Source organism: Rhodamnia argentea, chromosome 3, assembly GCF_020921035.1.
Source record: "Rhodamnia argentea isolate NSW1041297 chromosome 3, ASM2092103v1, whole genome shotgun sequence".
Classification (NCBI taxonomy): Eukaryota; Viridiplantae; Streptophyta; class Magnoliopsida; order Myrtales; family Myrtaceae; genus Rhodamnia; species Rhodamnia argentea.
The window spans coordinates 13228947-13244111 of NC_063152.1; the positions used below are offsets into that span (position 1 = coordinate 13228947).

The window sequence follows — 15165 nt, forward strand, 5'->3', positions numbered from 1 at the left end:
GAGACCAATCAACTCAGGCCACACGAAAGAGTAAACCTATTGTTGTAGATTTTGAGAGAACGTCAGTCATAATCCTGGTTTTAGCGTGAGGGTTGAGGTAGAGATGTTAATTTTTTAAATAAAGAAAGCATGCAAATTTCTACACGTAAGAAATAGAAGTTCAATGCACGAAAGCAAGATTCTTCGATTTCTTCTCCATCTAGCGGAGTTTCACCTGTGTCAGTGGGCAAATCTTTTGGGCTTTAGGCCCAAACATCCCCTTTGGCGGGTGTGGGCCTTGTGTTTTCTCTTAAATTTGGGCCCAAACACCCCTTTGAGCGGGTCCTACTTCAAAGTCGGGTCGGGTTGAACGGGGATGTGATTAACAAAACATAAAACTTGCATAAGCCAGTTTCCCTGCATTGCAGACATCCCCCAAAACATCAAGCATGAAGGAATGTATTATTACAGAAGCGGTTTGCGAAAATACTACAAGGACCGAAACATTAAACATATGAGTTCTCAAATAAAGAACTCATTCCGTCTTTGTGGGTTACCTTGCTCATATATGTATAAGATCATATCCATTCGATTTCTAAAAAGGATTATTAATCCTCAGATTAACCCAATCCAAAGAACTCGCATGCACACAACCACTAAGTTTTACTTAATTGATTTATTACTGCCAAATCTAATCTCTAACCCATGTTTTGAATCCAAACTCAATGAGAGATTAATTTTGTGGTGCAACAATAAGTCTTCTTCTTAGGATTTCATTATTTATAATAGACTATTTTTGAAAAATTAAAGTTTTGCGAGTAGTGGGAAAATCACTTTAAAGAGTTTGATGAAAGAAGTAAAATTGACTAGGATTAGGAGGTTCATGACTAGACAATCTTTAGGCACACTATGACAATTAGAAATCTAGTTTGTACGTCTATGCGGGGAAAAAATCACCAAAAAAGTATTAAACCTATTGTAATTGTGTTAATTTAATTTTAAATCTTTTTTTGTCAATTAAATCCATAACCTTTTGCAATCGTGACAATTCGCTCCATTTGACAGGCTAGTGGTGATGTGGAGTCACTAGCACGAACAAATTTTAATAATATTTTAATATTTCTCTATTTATTAATCATTTTTAACAATTTTTTTTATCTTTTCTTTCTTTTTTGTTAGGGCCGGCAGGAGGTCGCCGGTCGTTGACGAGGGTCGTGGCCCTCCCTCGGTTGCAAGCAAGGGCTTGCGACCCCCACCCGCAGGTCGGTGAGGGCTCGTAAACCCACGGCGGATGGCCAATGGCCTCCCGCCGACCCTAACCCAATTAGAAAGGAACAAAAAAAAACATGAAAAATTGTTAAAAAAATATAATAAAAATAAAATAAAAATCATAATATTATTAAATTGGACGTAACTGCAAAATATTTAAGACTCAATTGGCCAAAATAAAAATTAGGATTGAATTGGCACAATTACAACAGATTTAAAACCTTTTTGGTAATTATCCATGAATAATTTTCAAGAGAAATTTCTTTTTGCAAAGAAAGGGTAAAAAGCACCCTCTCTAATAGCTCAAAAATTCTCCTACTGCGTTAGCAATCAGATATTTTTCTTTACTTATGAGATGATCACGACCAGATCTTCCTGCTATATATGCTGCATTTTAACCAGACAGCTAGCTTGAACAGTTTTGTGCCAGTTGCTGATGAAGCGGGTATTGCTTCTTTTAAGTCGATGGAAATTAACACGCGTAGAGTCGACCTAATGACCGAGCATAATATACTTATCAAAGCAGAAACCGAGCATAACGTACTTATCAAAGAAGAAACCGAGCCCAAGGTTCTCCCCTAGCACATCAATGGCCCATCGAGCAAAATGATGAGGAAATTCTTTACATTGACGTGCAAGCATGCAAACCGAAAACATCGATAAACATACCATGACATAGAATCACGACCTTCAATCCTTTTAATTTACAGTGACTAAATAAGGAGGTACCACTCTCAGATGACAGTAACTACAACGGAAGGATGAATAATAAATCCACGTACAACCAAAGATAGTACTAGAAGCTCTAAAAGCAGTGTGAAGGTAATGAACAAAAGATAAAGTCCTCAACAATATATGGCTTTTTGCTTTAAAAATGGACCTGGCTGGACGACAGCAGCTAATGAGCAGCAACTTGCATATGAAGATGAAGGGTGATGGTCCAGGATGTTGGCACTGCAGACGTTTCTCTCTTAACAGTCAGGTAGTAACCATGTGCACAACGTCACCAATTATCATCACTCTATTCTCACCTTCCAGTCGCTGATAAAACAAAAACAGTCCACTCATCAAGTGACTCACAATAGGGAAATCAGAGTTTAGACTGGGATACAAATGAATTCATGTACAAATGCCTTGCATTTGAAGGCAGCCTTCAAACCAATGGATTGGGTGCAAATAGGTAAATGACTTTTCTCTACCTGCAAAAGTGACATTATCTGTGTACTTGAGTAGGGATTAGTTGCAATGCCATGGATGATTGTCTCAAGTTCCGCAAGTGATATGCTCTCCAAGCGGTTCACTCGCATATGTTGACCGAATATCGTATTGAATGCTTCTATTCTGCAAAGAATCAAAGGGGGAAAAATTAAGATCTATGCAAGCAAATAAATCAGTGCCCAAAGAAACATCCTTATCAATACCTTTCTTGAGACAGGGCAGCAGGTGGTGCTGCGGGTGCGTCATCTACTTCCATGGCATCAGTTGAACTAACAAGAAGAAAGGATGAGAGAGTACACAGAAATCGTAAGTCCGGCCATATCATTGGACAGAAAACACGAGAAAGGAAAGAATCAGTTGAAAGCGAGCTGAGAAGAAGATTCAGTTTACTATGGAGGGAAAGGCTCCACTGTTAACCAACTTGAATTTGCAGAGTAGATCCTTGATCGCTCAGCAAAACAAGAATGAAAAGAAAAAAGCAAAACTACTACAAAAGTTGTATTGCTAGTGAGCTACATTAGCTCAATATAGACGAGACAGCTAACTCTTCTGAATAATAGCAATGTAAACTGTATCAGATAGTAAACGAGGATAAACAATTAGGTGAGGTCAATGACTACTTTCCCCAAATTCACCAAAATCCCCAGAAAGGACTACAATATCATCAGACATTTTCTGTGAAAACTGAAGAATCACGGGCCCTTCATAATAGAAAAATATCATTCGCTGCATGTTAATATGTCAGCGACGCACAAGAGTGAAATAATTCGTAGCAGAGAGATGTGGAAACCAATGACAGGACCTAGGTACAATAGGCTGCAGGCTGCAGCATAAAACAAAATCCTAAAGTAGTCTTGGTCCTCTGGATATAAAATAATGGGCAGAGTTACTGTTGACCCTCCCTTTCACTAAGGGTTTGGTGGACAACAAAAATCTTACACCAAATGGGAAGCTAATTAATCCACACTTTTTGTTGATTGGATCAAATGGTATGGTCAGATATAAGGGGTCATGGTGCAATTTAGCAATTCCATTTTGATACAAGAGGAAACTCTGGAATAGTGGAAGCAAACAAAATAAAACCTGTGAAGAGAAAAGCACATCATGTATACTTACCCTACTGCATTTATGGTAGAGCCATGATCATCTCCATTAGTTTGACCAGCATTGCGATCAGCCTGGTGTTTTCTCTCCAATTCTTTCCCTCTTTCTTGCTCACGCTCTTCCATATCAGTCAATTCTTTGTGATAAATAGCAAAATTTAATACTTTCAGTGCAGCTTCCACATCAGACTTTGTAACCTGATTATACATATAAAATGACCCAGTTATTCATGAAATAAACCTGCATAACGAATTAAATTGAACAAATTCAAGTACCTTTCTGCTCAATTTAAGCTTGGCATGGGCAGTAGATAGACGGATAATGGTTTCTAAAGTTCTCGCTGTGATCGGCAGAGTTCCTCCAGTCTGCAAAAGGTAGGAACCCCCACCAATAAGTCGTGAAAAAAAAAATTATTGACTTCCCAAATACGATATTACTAGAGCTACCTGTGCATTCGAACTGGCATTGCGGAGCTCTGCGTATGCAGTTGCTATGTGTTCAGATGCCTGCAAAAATAAATTTTGAGATTAGCTCCTCACATTTCTGTAATATCAAAGTTCGATAAATACCATGGATAGCTGGTACTCATACTAGGTTCCTCAAAGTCACTTTGCTTTCAATTACAATCGACCAACAATAAAATAAAATAAAAAAGAATCATCATACCTCATCTGTTAGATCTGGCTGAATCCTGTGCTTTGCATAGTGGATATATTTTTTAAGGAACTTGATGGTGAGAGAGTCATTCTTCTGACGCTTCCCTGTTTTCCTCCCATGAAGCATACGGTTATACTTGACAAAAACAGATGAGTCAGCATCCGCTTCATCCTCCCTCCCATACCGTGAACTTCCATCAACTTCACCTACAATTTAAACATATTATATCAAGGACTGAAAATCTGAAATAACAATTTCTACCTGTACGAATTATGACATTTACCCCCATCAAATGTGGAACGGTATCGGTGTATGCGCAAGACATGGTCAGAGATTTGGCGGTCAATATCAGGATCCATTTGATCCAATACAATAAATAGTAGATCAAAACGGGAAAGAAGGGAATCCGGAAGGCCAATGTTCTTTGTAGGAGTCAGAGATCGATCATACTGCAGGCAGGACAGCAGAATAAGTTAAGTAGAATGATGAGTTGTCGACATACATCAAATACTACATTGGTGTCGACATCCATCCTATTGAGAATTTAGCAACGCGTGCACTCTTACAGTTCCATATATGGGATTGGCAGCAGCTACCACACTGCATCGAGCATTCAATGATGCATGGATACCAGCTTTGGCTATAGTTACAGTCTGCTGCTCCATGACCTCATGTATGGCAACCCGATCTTGGTCATTCATTTTGTCAAACTCATCAATACAGACAACACCTCTATCGGCAAGAACCATCGCACCAGCTTCCAGCCTTCTTTCCCCTAATATAAACAAAGGAATGGCATCAGTTAACTCATCACATAATGAAATGTATTTGATAGATCTACCAGATGCTTTACCTGTTTCTTGATCAGATGTAACAGCAGCTGTCAAACCAACTCCAGAAGAACCGCGACCTGTTGTTGATATGGCCAATGGTGCGATATTCATGATGGCTCTTAATAGTTGAGACTTAGCAACAGATGGGTCACCAACCATCATCATGTTTATGTCACTAATAGAAAGAAATATGCAAGAGTAACTCAGAAAGCAAGGAGAAGGTAACTAGGGGCCATGCCTATGATAGCAACTAAGGCCAATGTAAATCATATCTTACTCACCCTCGTAGATGGGTACCATTTTTCAAGTTCTTTTCAACTCCACCAAGCATCAGCAATATCACTGCTTTCTTTATCCATGAGTGACCATATATAGAAGGTGCCAGCGAATTACCAAGTAGATCAAATGTATCATCTCTCCCTGCTATCTTTTTAATATTTTTCAAGTCCTCTGGAGTGTAGATTGGTGCATTGGCCTCTTTATTGAGAAGGGAAACATTGTTAGCAACCAGGACAGTCCTGCACAATAATTGATTAGTCAATCCTACAGAACACAGAAAATGGGAGCATGAGAAGTTCAAGGTGGAAAGAGAGTGACAACGAAGTTTGCTTGAACACCTAACAATACCTGAATACTCCATTTACACCGCCCTTGCTTTTCCCTGGGATGGCTTTGTATACCCCTACAATAGCCACACGGTCTCCAGGCTTGCAAGAATCAACCAAGTCATCTTCCACAATTATATCCACTGTTCGTGGAAGTTGACCAGGAGCAGAATTTTCAGGCATTTCTTGCATTGAGAGGGTCTGATGATCCTTGTATTGGCAGAGTCCATATTCTGTGACCAGTAAATTCCCATTCTCATCCTGAAACAACAGTTTCCCTCAGGAAAGGCTCTCTATAAATCATCAATAATAAGTTCCAAAAGGAATATTATTTACCCTTGTTGGATAAACAGAACCTGTGGGCAGACCCATGTTGGATGTTATGTCTCGATACTCTCGCGTAGTGAACTTTTCAGTTGAGGGGCAGAAGTGTACACTCTTTACCACCTTTGGTCTCACAAGAGAACCTGAAAAGAGCATATTAGTTATTAGTTCTCCCAAATATACGAAATTGCTGGGAGTGCATCTGATAGTGTGTTCAGATGTGCACTTGAAGTCAGAGAGCAGGTTTGTACATTAAACAGTCGAACTCTGGCAAAGCAATTATTAGTATAATGTTGAGCTATTACACTAGAAATTACGTTCACTGGGTAAAACCTAATTCAACATATGGAGTATGCATCCAAGAAGTACAGGTCCATACAGTCTTGAGCAGACGAATATCATCCAAACCTATGTATGGAGGACAAATTGGTACTCTTAATGTGTTTAGTTCATGAGTAAATACGCATGGCCAACTTAGGGCCTATGTGAAACAATCATAGAGAGAAAGGGCTATAAATTAAAGACTAAATAAACAAAGGTTATGCCAATGCCTCAGAGGCAGCATGGCATGATATTTGCTAACCAAGTGAACAACCTATCTTCATATCTGAACCTCTAGAATATCTACCGTTAGGGGAAACAACTATCAGCTTCAGCTATGGAACCAAGAAATTTAAGAAATTTCTAGTAAATTTCTCCAGTGATATGGACTCTCAGAACCTCAAGAGGAGTTTGGTAACCAAGCAACAGCAAAAACAACAGTGTTTGTCAAAAGATGTACATTTGGTTACAATGCCCTCGACGCAGACCATGGAGCCGATAAATTCGGAGAGAAGTTCTCGAGGAGTGACACGGCGAGAAACAAAGGGCCCCTCAAAGCCAACAAGAACAGTCTCTCCTTCCTTCAAGTACTTCCCATCGATTCTGTGAACTAGATCAGTGACCGCATCGGAAAATGCTTGCATGTATTCAACGGGGTTTCTTAAGATCCTGAAAAACAATACAATAGATAAACCATCGAATTATTAAGTAAAACAGATATGACCTGACTGAAATAAGAAATTTGCCTTCTTGAACGAAATAGTAGGAAGCAAAACCCCATTGCATCAAGGCCATGCATAACCAGCAATTTGAGAATGAACACAATATGAATAAAAACCCAGAAAATGACAAATTAATCGGGTGCATAATGCACTTGAGCTTTCACTCATAAGAGGAATAAAAAAATTAAACGACAAAACCTAATTGGGCTGCTCTCACTCACATTCTTTTCTTTCAAAATGACAATTTGAACCCGACAAACAGACAATCATCCTAATCAGCTCGACACACAGGCTACACTCCATAAGCTATCCACTGCTCAACAATACCAGCCGACTCTCCGTGATCGAAACAGTTGAAATAGAAGAAATGACCGAAGAAAACAAACCGGGGCGCCAAGTCGCGGAAGGAGTGCAGATCGGAGATGTCCACGATGAGGCGGCGGCGCTTGTGGTTGATCATCGTCTTAATGTCGTCCATATACATCCGCCCGACCTGAAATCACAGAGCAAGACCGAAGAAACAAATTGATTCAGTCCAACTTTGCTTCGACACGATACGGCAGCGACTCCAGGGGAAAAAAGACACCCACATCGTTCTCCAAGAAAGCCAATAGCTCGCGCTTGTGAGCCGCCCTCACTTCCTCGCTGACGTCCATCGCTCGGAGTTCGCCTCGTGAAGCCTGTCCGGCAAAGAAGAACGCGAGAGGGAGGGAGAGAGAGAGGGAGGGAGGGAGGGAGTGGTAACCCTAATTTTGATGTGTTTTGCCCCTTTTCTTCATCGAGGTCGGAGATGGCGGGAAACAGGGGGGAGAGTGGGGGTGCGGTGATGGCGGGAAACTTGAGGAAGCCGAGGACCATCTCACGTGCGTCACGTGACTACTCGTTGTGGAGCGACATTCTCCCGATTTTTGGTCAAATTTTTTGGTCAGATAAAAATATAAAGATTTTTTTTGGTTCGGATAAAAAAAATAGAGAATTGATTAACTAATCTTTTTAAGAGAAACGATGCCCATATCCACCACTAATATTTTCAAGGGTAAAAGCTATAAAAAAAATCCTAAATTATACTTACAATGACATATTTACGGCAAACTTTTTTTGTTGACACTAAAAACTTCAAACTTGAACTCGTATGATACATTTACGCCAATTTCGAGATAAATGTGTAATGTGCCAACTTGATAAAATTTAGGTTTTTAGTGTAAAAAAAGGATTTTGGTAAATATGTCACACGGGTAAAAGTTTGAAAATTTTGATGTCACAAAAAGAAAATTTTTAGTAAATGTGTTATGCGGATACAAATTTGAGGTTAATGTCACAAAAAAAATGTGAGATAAATATGTAACATTGGGCATTGTTTAGTATTTTTTTTTTTCATGGCGTTTTTCCTATTTTCAATGAAAACGAGTGTCCCTTTTACTTGGTGAACAGAAAATCTCGCTTGGAATTTTGCTCAAATCCCATCAGGTAAAAATTCCTTAAATATAAAAAAGGGAACAATTAATCTGAAGACAATTAAATATATGAGGATAGTATTACTAAAAAGAGATTATTACGGTTATCAAAGGTAAGAAACAAATTTCCAAAATAGAAAATAACACTAGAATTATTTTATTTTTTTACAATAAAGAAGACGTTATTGTACGTTTACATGGCTTCTCATTCTACGTCCTTTGTTAAGTTGGTTCGAAAGGAATTTTTATCATTTTAGATTTTCGAGACTCGGCTAGAGAAATTCTCACCATTACCGGACATTTGAATCGACTTAGCTAACTCCTTTTTGATGTTTTGTCTTGAACAATAAAAAACTGCGTTCGAGCTTTTCCTTTTCTACGGTTTGGAAGCTCTAATGTGAAATCATTAAAGCAACTGGTATTAATAATTTATACATGATATGTTTACTCCTTTGATTTACTTAAAGATTTTCGAAACATAGTGTTTGTTTTTAGAAATTTCATACCCAATTTGAAAATACAGTGAATTCTACAATCTATAAGTTACAAACAAAGTGCTAAAGAACTAGCTTTTGGAAGATCAATACATACTTACCTTACCAAAAAAAAAAAAAACAAAGTGTTAAAGAATATATTTGATTTTGGAATAATATTCCTACGAATGTTTTTAGCTTGAATAATATCCATGGATTTATTTCTCTAAAAAACATGCCATTTTAAGTCCAAATTTATAACAAAAAAAAGGGAAATGCTACCGTCGAGAATAGTACAATCTCAACTATATATCCACACACTATCACTGTTTGCTTTGCATAAAACATTTATTAATTGGGAGATCGTGTGGTCAGAAATAACTAATAGTACTATTAGACTATCGGGCTAGCGACTTAAAAAAAAAACTCCTATTCAAATGTTTAAGATTGATGATGCAATTTTTCTTGAAAAATTGCTACTTATTTTATTTATCGAATTTCAAGATCAAGCAAAGTAACTAGAGAGACGTAGATTCTAGGGGTGGATATGGTTCTAAGGTAGAACCGGACCAATGAAAATAGGATAGGTTTCAGGTTTTGAGGATAAGCAGATAGGTTTCAAGTTCAAAGAATTAAAGAATAGATTCCGATGAATAGGTTTCGGGAGGGCCGAATGCGGAACCTGAAACTAAGTCTTTTAAGTTTGTTCATTTGTTTGTTACGGAACACCGCGCCAGAAACTGCTGACGAGATCGAGAGCTCAAACGAGTCAAATCCTAATAAATTTTCACAGTTGAAATTGTCTGTTCAATAGTTGTCTGATGCTAACAAAAAAACGAGAATGTCAACAGAAAGAGGAAAGATCGAAATACCAGAACTTAACGGTCGAAACGCCCTCTCTCCCTCTCCCTCTCCCTGTCGTTCTAGTTGCAAACTTGTGCCTCCCTTTGATTCTCTTCAGGCATTATCCCTCTCTTCCGCGAGAAGAGGGCTTCGTTTCGGGGCCGCAAGAAGCTTCATGCCTCTGGAGTTTTCCGGGACCGAAGTAGGGTCTTTCACGGCGGAATCGCGATGGCTGCGACCAGCCTCCCGAACAGGACCGGCGCTTGTTACTTCGAAACTGTAGACAACAGCCATGATATCTGGCGAGAACCGGGGGCCCCTCGGCTGTCCGTCTCGGTGTTCCTCAAACAAGTCGGGCTCACCATCTTCGTGTCAAACGCCCTCTTCCTCGCCCTTCGGCCGCTTCGCCAACCTCGGATCATCTCCGACATTCTCGTGAGTTTCGAGCCGTGATTAAATTCGAAAATGTTTGTTCTTATGATTGTGAATCCAATCTCATCTCGTTGCTGTCACGTAGTGTGGTGTGCTGTTAGGTACGTCTGGGTTCTCGCATAGCCCCTACTTTCATAAGATCTTTCCCGAGAGGAGTTACGTGAAGGTCGAGACGGTCGGGTATCTCGGCCTCATGTACCATCTGTTCCTAGTCGGGCTGAGGTTCGACCCAGCCGCGTTGGTGTTGATCGGGAAGAAGGCTACCTCGATCGCCCTGGCGGCCTTCTTCCTCCCCGGGATCGTCGGGATAAGCACCTTCTACATAGTGACCAGCTCCAGCGGTTCCAGCGACGCCAACAGGCTCGGCGGCATGTTCTGGGTGATAGCCCTGACCTTCACGGGGTCGCCAGTCCTTGCGGAGGTCCTCGCAAGCATCAAGCTCCTCCACAGCGACATCGGGAGGACAGCGACGGCCGCAGCCGTGGTCAGTGACGTCTGCGCCTGGGCCCTCGTCATACTGGTGATACCCATGAGCCTGGAGGGCAGAAGCTTCTACTACCCGCTCCTCGCGACCGCCGGGTTCGTGTCGGCGTGCCTCTTCGGAGTCCGCCCAGCCCTTGCTTGGGCGATCAGGAAGACTTCTGGGGAGGGAAACTACAGCGACGGCTATGTGGTGGTGATCCTGATGGGGGTGTCGGCATTCGGGATGATCACGGACGTGATCGGAACGCATGCGATGGTCGGCGCGTTCGTGTTCGGATTGATCATGCCGAACGGGGAGCTGGGATCGAGGCTGGTGCTGAAGATGGAGGAGTGCGTGGACGGGATCTTGTTGCCTTTCTTCTACGTGCTGTGCGGGGTCCGGGTGAATCTGTGGGAGATCAGAGGAGTGGGGAGCTGGGCGCTGACCGTGTTCGTGATCTGTCTGGGTTGGATGGCGAAGGTCCTGAGCACGCTCGGCATCTCCACGTTCTTCAACATCCAACCTCGGGAAGGCGTTGTCCTAGGATTGCTCATGAACTGCAAGAGCCTCCTAGGTTTGGCTCTGCTTGACGTGGCTTGGGACAAAGGGGTACGACCCTTCTCATGTTCTTTTTTTTTTTTTTTTTCCATATTTTCAACCCACTTTTTGATTTCCGACCAAAAACAAAAACCCATTTTTTGATTGGAAAAATGGAATCGAGTCTATTTCGACAAGAGAAAAAAAAATTATTTGGTCCGAAAATCATGTGAACCAAGTCTATTTCGACGATAATCACGCAAGAATCGTGTAGACATTATCGGTTCATATATTATGTACACTAAGTAAAACTTCCCTCTCATCGAATAGTATCGAAAATTATTTTCCGTGAAACTTGAATCACCTTTTTGGTAGCGTTGGATTGCTTTTGTCGATATGTGCTTAGGACCCGATGGCGCGTTTTTAGGCTAATTAAGACTTGACTGCATGACACAAAATGTTCATTACATTTTTCAATAAAGTATTTCATACTACACCTATTAAAGGATTTGAAATTTGATTGAATTTTTAAAACGACAATTTAGGTTTCTGGTGCAAACTTTTCCTGCTTTTTCTTTAGTTTCAATTACTGTAGCACATTTGACCAAATAAAAAAAATTTATTGTAGCACTAAAATACTATGTACCATGCTCATGACAAACTCTACTTGCGTGTGATCACTTGTGTTTCAGGCCTTGACGGTCCAGCAATACTCGATCATGGTGCTGGCTTTCTTGATCATGACAGCATCGGTGGCTCCGCTCATCGACCTGGTTTATGGCCCGACCAAGAGGTTCATGAACTACAAGATCCGATCGGTCCAGGCGACCGGATCAGACACCGATTTCCGCGTCCTCTCGTGCATCTACTCGACGCGCCACATCGCGCCCATCATCAACCTCCTCGAGGTCTCCACGGGCAACATGCACTCGCGCCTCGCCGTGTTCGGGCTCCACCTGGTCGAGGTGACGGGATGCACCTCCGCAATGCTCATCGTCCACGATCCGCACCGGCCCACCCGGGTCAACCTGCACGACCAGGCCCAGTCCGATCACATCATGAAGTCCCTGGAGGACTTCGAGTACCAGAACCGGTCCGCGTCGGTCCAGCTCCTGACCATCCTGTCGCCCTACGAGAGCATGTGCGAGGATGTGTGTGGCATGGCCGAGGACAAGCGCGTCTCCCTCATCATCCTCCCGTTCCACCGCCGGTCCATGACCTCCGGGGCCATGGAGGACGCAGAGCCCGCATTCCGGCCCGTCAACCAGAGCGTGCTCGAGAACGCGCCCTGCTCAGTGGCCCTCCTCGTAGACCGCGGGCTTGCGGCAGGGACGATGCGGCGGACGGATTCGAACCGCGCCATGGCCTGCCGGGCCGTCATGCTCTTTGTTGGGGGCCACGACGACCGCGAGGCCCTCGCCTACGCATGGCAGATGGCGGGCCACCGCTCCATCAACCTCACGGTGGTGAGGTTCCTCCCCGGCAGCAACGTCGTCAACATCGACCCCATGGAGCTCCAAGAGCGGCAAGGCATCCTGACAATCGTTTCCGACGTCGAGCGGCAGGGGCGGCTCGACGACGTCTACATCACCGAGTTCCGCCGGAAGAACTCGGGCAACAATTCGATAACCTACCGCGAGGTGACGGTGAACAACGGGGATGAGACCGTGGCGGCGATAAGGGAAATGGACCGCGAGTTCGATCTGTACATCGTCGGGCGGAGCGAGCGGTCCATATCACCCCTCACGTTCGGGTTGGCGGAGTGGAGCGAGTACCCGGAGCTCGGGGCCATCGGCGACGTACTCGTGTCTTCGAATTTTAGCATGCACGCCTCGGTTCTCGTGGTGCAACAATATGATCCGAAGTCCACGGCGGCGGATGAAGATGGGATCGGGATCTTAGATAGCTTGGCGTATTTCAAGAAGTAGGAACTGCACAAACCTCGAATCACGAAGTAGTACTTTCAGGGCAAACGGTATTCTTCATTTCTTCTTCTTCTCTTCTTCTTCATTTTTCTTTTTTAGTTGGAATTTCTTTCACGTAATTATGGTTTAGGAATAGCTATTGTTTTATTTCTATATCATTTCGGGGCATTACGCTCTCCCAGTCGGCAGAATTTTGTTAACGAGCGTCCCCGAGTACACGGGTTAAGCAGCCGATTAGAGACGTTCCGCAATTTTCAATGCACCAGATACTGTTCACGTGATATGCGAAATCAATATTCCAGGAGATCGTACGTTTAATTGTTAAGCATGCTTAACAAATATCTTGAAAGCAATTATTAAGTTAAGAAAGCACGCTGTGGTCTGACTTATTTTAGAATAATATGAGAACAAAATTTATGTCAGGAATTTTTAATTATCATTCTATTCATTGATTCACCGCAATACTAATTCGGATATTTATTGAAGTTATAAACATATGTAATATGTTCGTTTTATTATATAGATGTAAATGCGAGACAAGAATCCACTATGTCACCACGTTGTCAACGTGTGGGGACGAGAGGCCATTGAACCGACGACTTAAAACACGAAAATTATTCTCAAGAATCATAGAAATTCTCTTCCAATCATTAAATACTGTCCTAATGACTACTTAAACATCTTATGGAACAATTATCAAACATGTTTAATCAAAAGAATTATTTATTTTCCCTTGAAACAAACGAGTTCGAACTAAAAGTGTTCTTTCTATTAACCGTGTAACAAGCTTTTCCATGTACTTTCATATAGAAATCCATGTTCCAGATCAAAAATATATTCCAAAGAGTTCGGAAAACTAAAAATCTTAATTTGGGAGATCGAAATTTTCGTTATTAGGAAGTATTTCAAACACTTGTTAGGACAAACCTTAATTTAAATATACCGCGAGCTTTTCTATACGTTTTCTCAACTCGTAGATATTGAAGTTTGTGCTCAAATCGTGACTAATCATTTCTTTTTTTTTTTTGCCATTTGATTATTTTCGTGGTTTCAGAATTTACTTCGAAGTCTTTTCGACAGTGCATGGCGGTTATAATTTAAATAAGTTTCACTCTATTTTTTCTTGAGTTTAATAAGTTATCGCACTACGCAAGCTGTGGCTAAAATGCACGTGTGAGTTGCGGTACAAAAAAAAGGCTTATATAGAAAAATTAGTGTGATTTGAAGCGGCTAATAACTCATCGGTTTAAATTTTTTAGTAAAGTCGGGTCGACGGTAGACACATATCCCTTATTCCGGAGCAGGATTACTGATAATAAGTCTGTAAATATGGTGCCGCCTCCTCATAATTGTTGCTTTGGATTAGACATAATCACCTACGTAAGACAACCGACATGCTCGGCCCGAGGGCATTTCCTCTGCAGCTGTGGCCATTGCGCGAAAAAACTGATCAGCTACCCTAAATTTGTAGAGAAGCAATCCAGTTATGGACAGCCTTTTCACTCTGGCTATGCTCTCCATGTAAAATATAGATGATCCACCCCAGGGCATTAGTTCCCCAGCCGCCTACAAATGAGCTCAACCTGCATTCCTATTCCATAAACAAGAAGGTCTCGGGACTCGGCAGTGTGACCCCCCCTGCAAAAGTCGATGCATAGACGTAGTATAACCACGGTATTTTCATCACAGAGAATGCAATCCACAGAGAAGCTTACAAGTGAGCCATTTACTGGCTAACCAGAGCCTAAAACAATGAGGGTACTATAGGTTCCTCGAGATTTCCCATGGAGCGGTTTTCCACTCGGGCGTACAACGTGTAGAAAGAGGATCAATATCAGAAGAAGAAGAAGAGCAGTAACAGCAGCTACAACACAGCCGAGAGCCATATCCGATGTGCGACGTATATGAAATTTCGGCGGATTGTTTCGTGCATAAGCGAGGTGCCAGAGGCTGCCGAGAATAGAGATATATAGCTATTCCTTCTTTGAAATGCCTCCCTTTCCTGA

General features: G+C 42.0%; 2 protein-coding genes across 2 annotated transcripts; one reads left to right on the forward strand and one right to left on the reverse strand.

Annotated features, from left to right (window-relative positions):
• Positions 1-1904: 1904 nt before the first annotated feature.
• Positions 1905-7791, reverse strand: LOC115732144 (DNA replication licensing factor MCM3 homolog 3-like). Its single transcript, XM_048276342.1, has 16 exons — positions 7623-7791; positions 7419-7525; positions 6771-6979; positions 6002-6132; positions 5688-5926; positions 5342-5578; positions 5081-5235; positions 4794-5002; positions 4511-4676; positions 4237-4433; positions 4017-4076; positions 3846-3935; positions 3583-3767; positions 2670-2735; positions 2448-2589; positions 1905-2289 (listed from the first exon to the last, which is right to left on the reverse strand). Exons 1-16 carry the CDS (start codon positions 7686-7688, stop codon positions 2227-2229), a joined length of 2322 nt encoding a protein of 773 aa, XP_048132299.1. The 5' UTR covers positions 7689-7791; the 3' UTR covers positions 1905-2226.
• A 31-nt stretch (positions 7792-7822) lies between these two features.
• LOC125314102 (cation/H(+) antiporter 15-like) lies at positions 7823-13162 on the forward strand. Its single transcript, XM_048275564.1, has 4 exons — positions 7823-7895; positions 9921-10237; positions 10320-11306; positions 11927-13162. Exons 1-4 carry the CDS (start codon positions 7823-7825, stop codon positions 13160-13162), a joined length of 2613 nt encoding a protein of 870 aa, XP_048131521.1.
• Positions 13163-15165: the final 2003 nt, after the last annotated feature.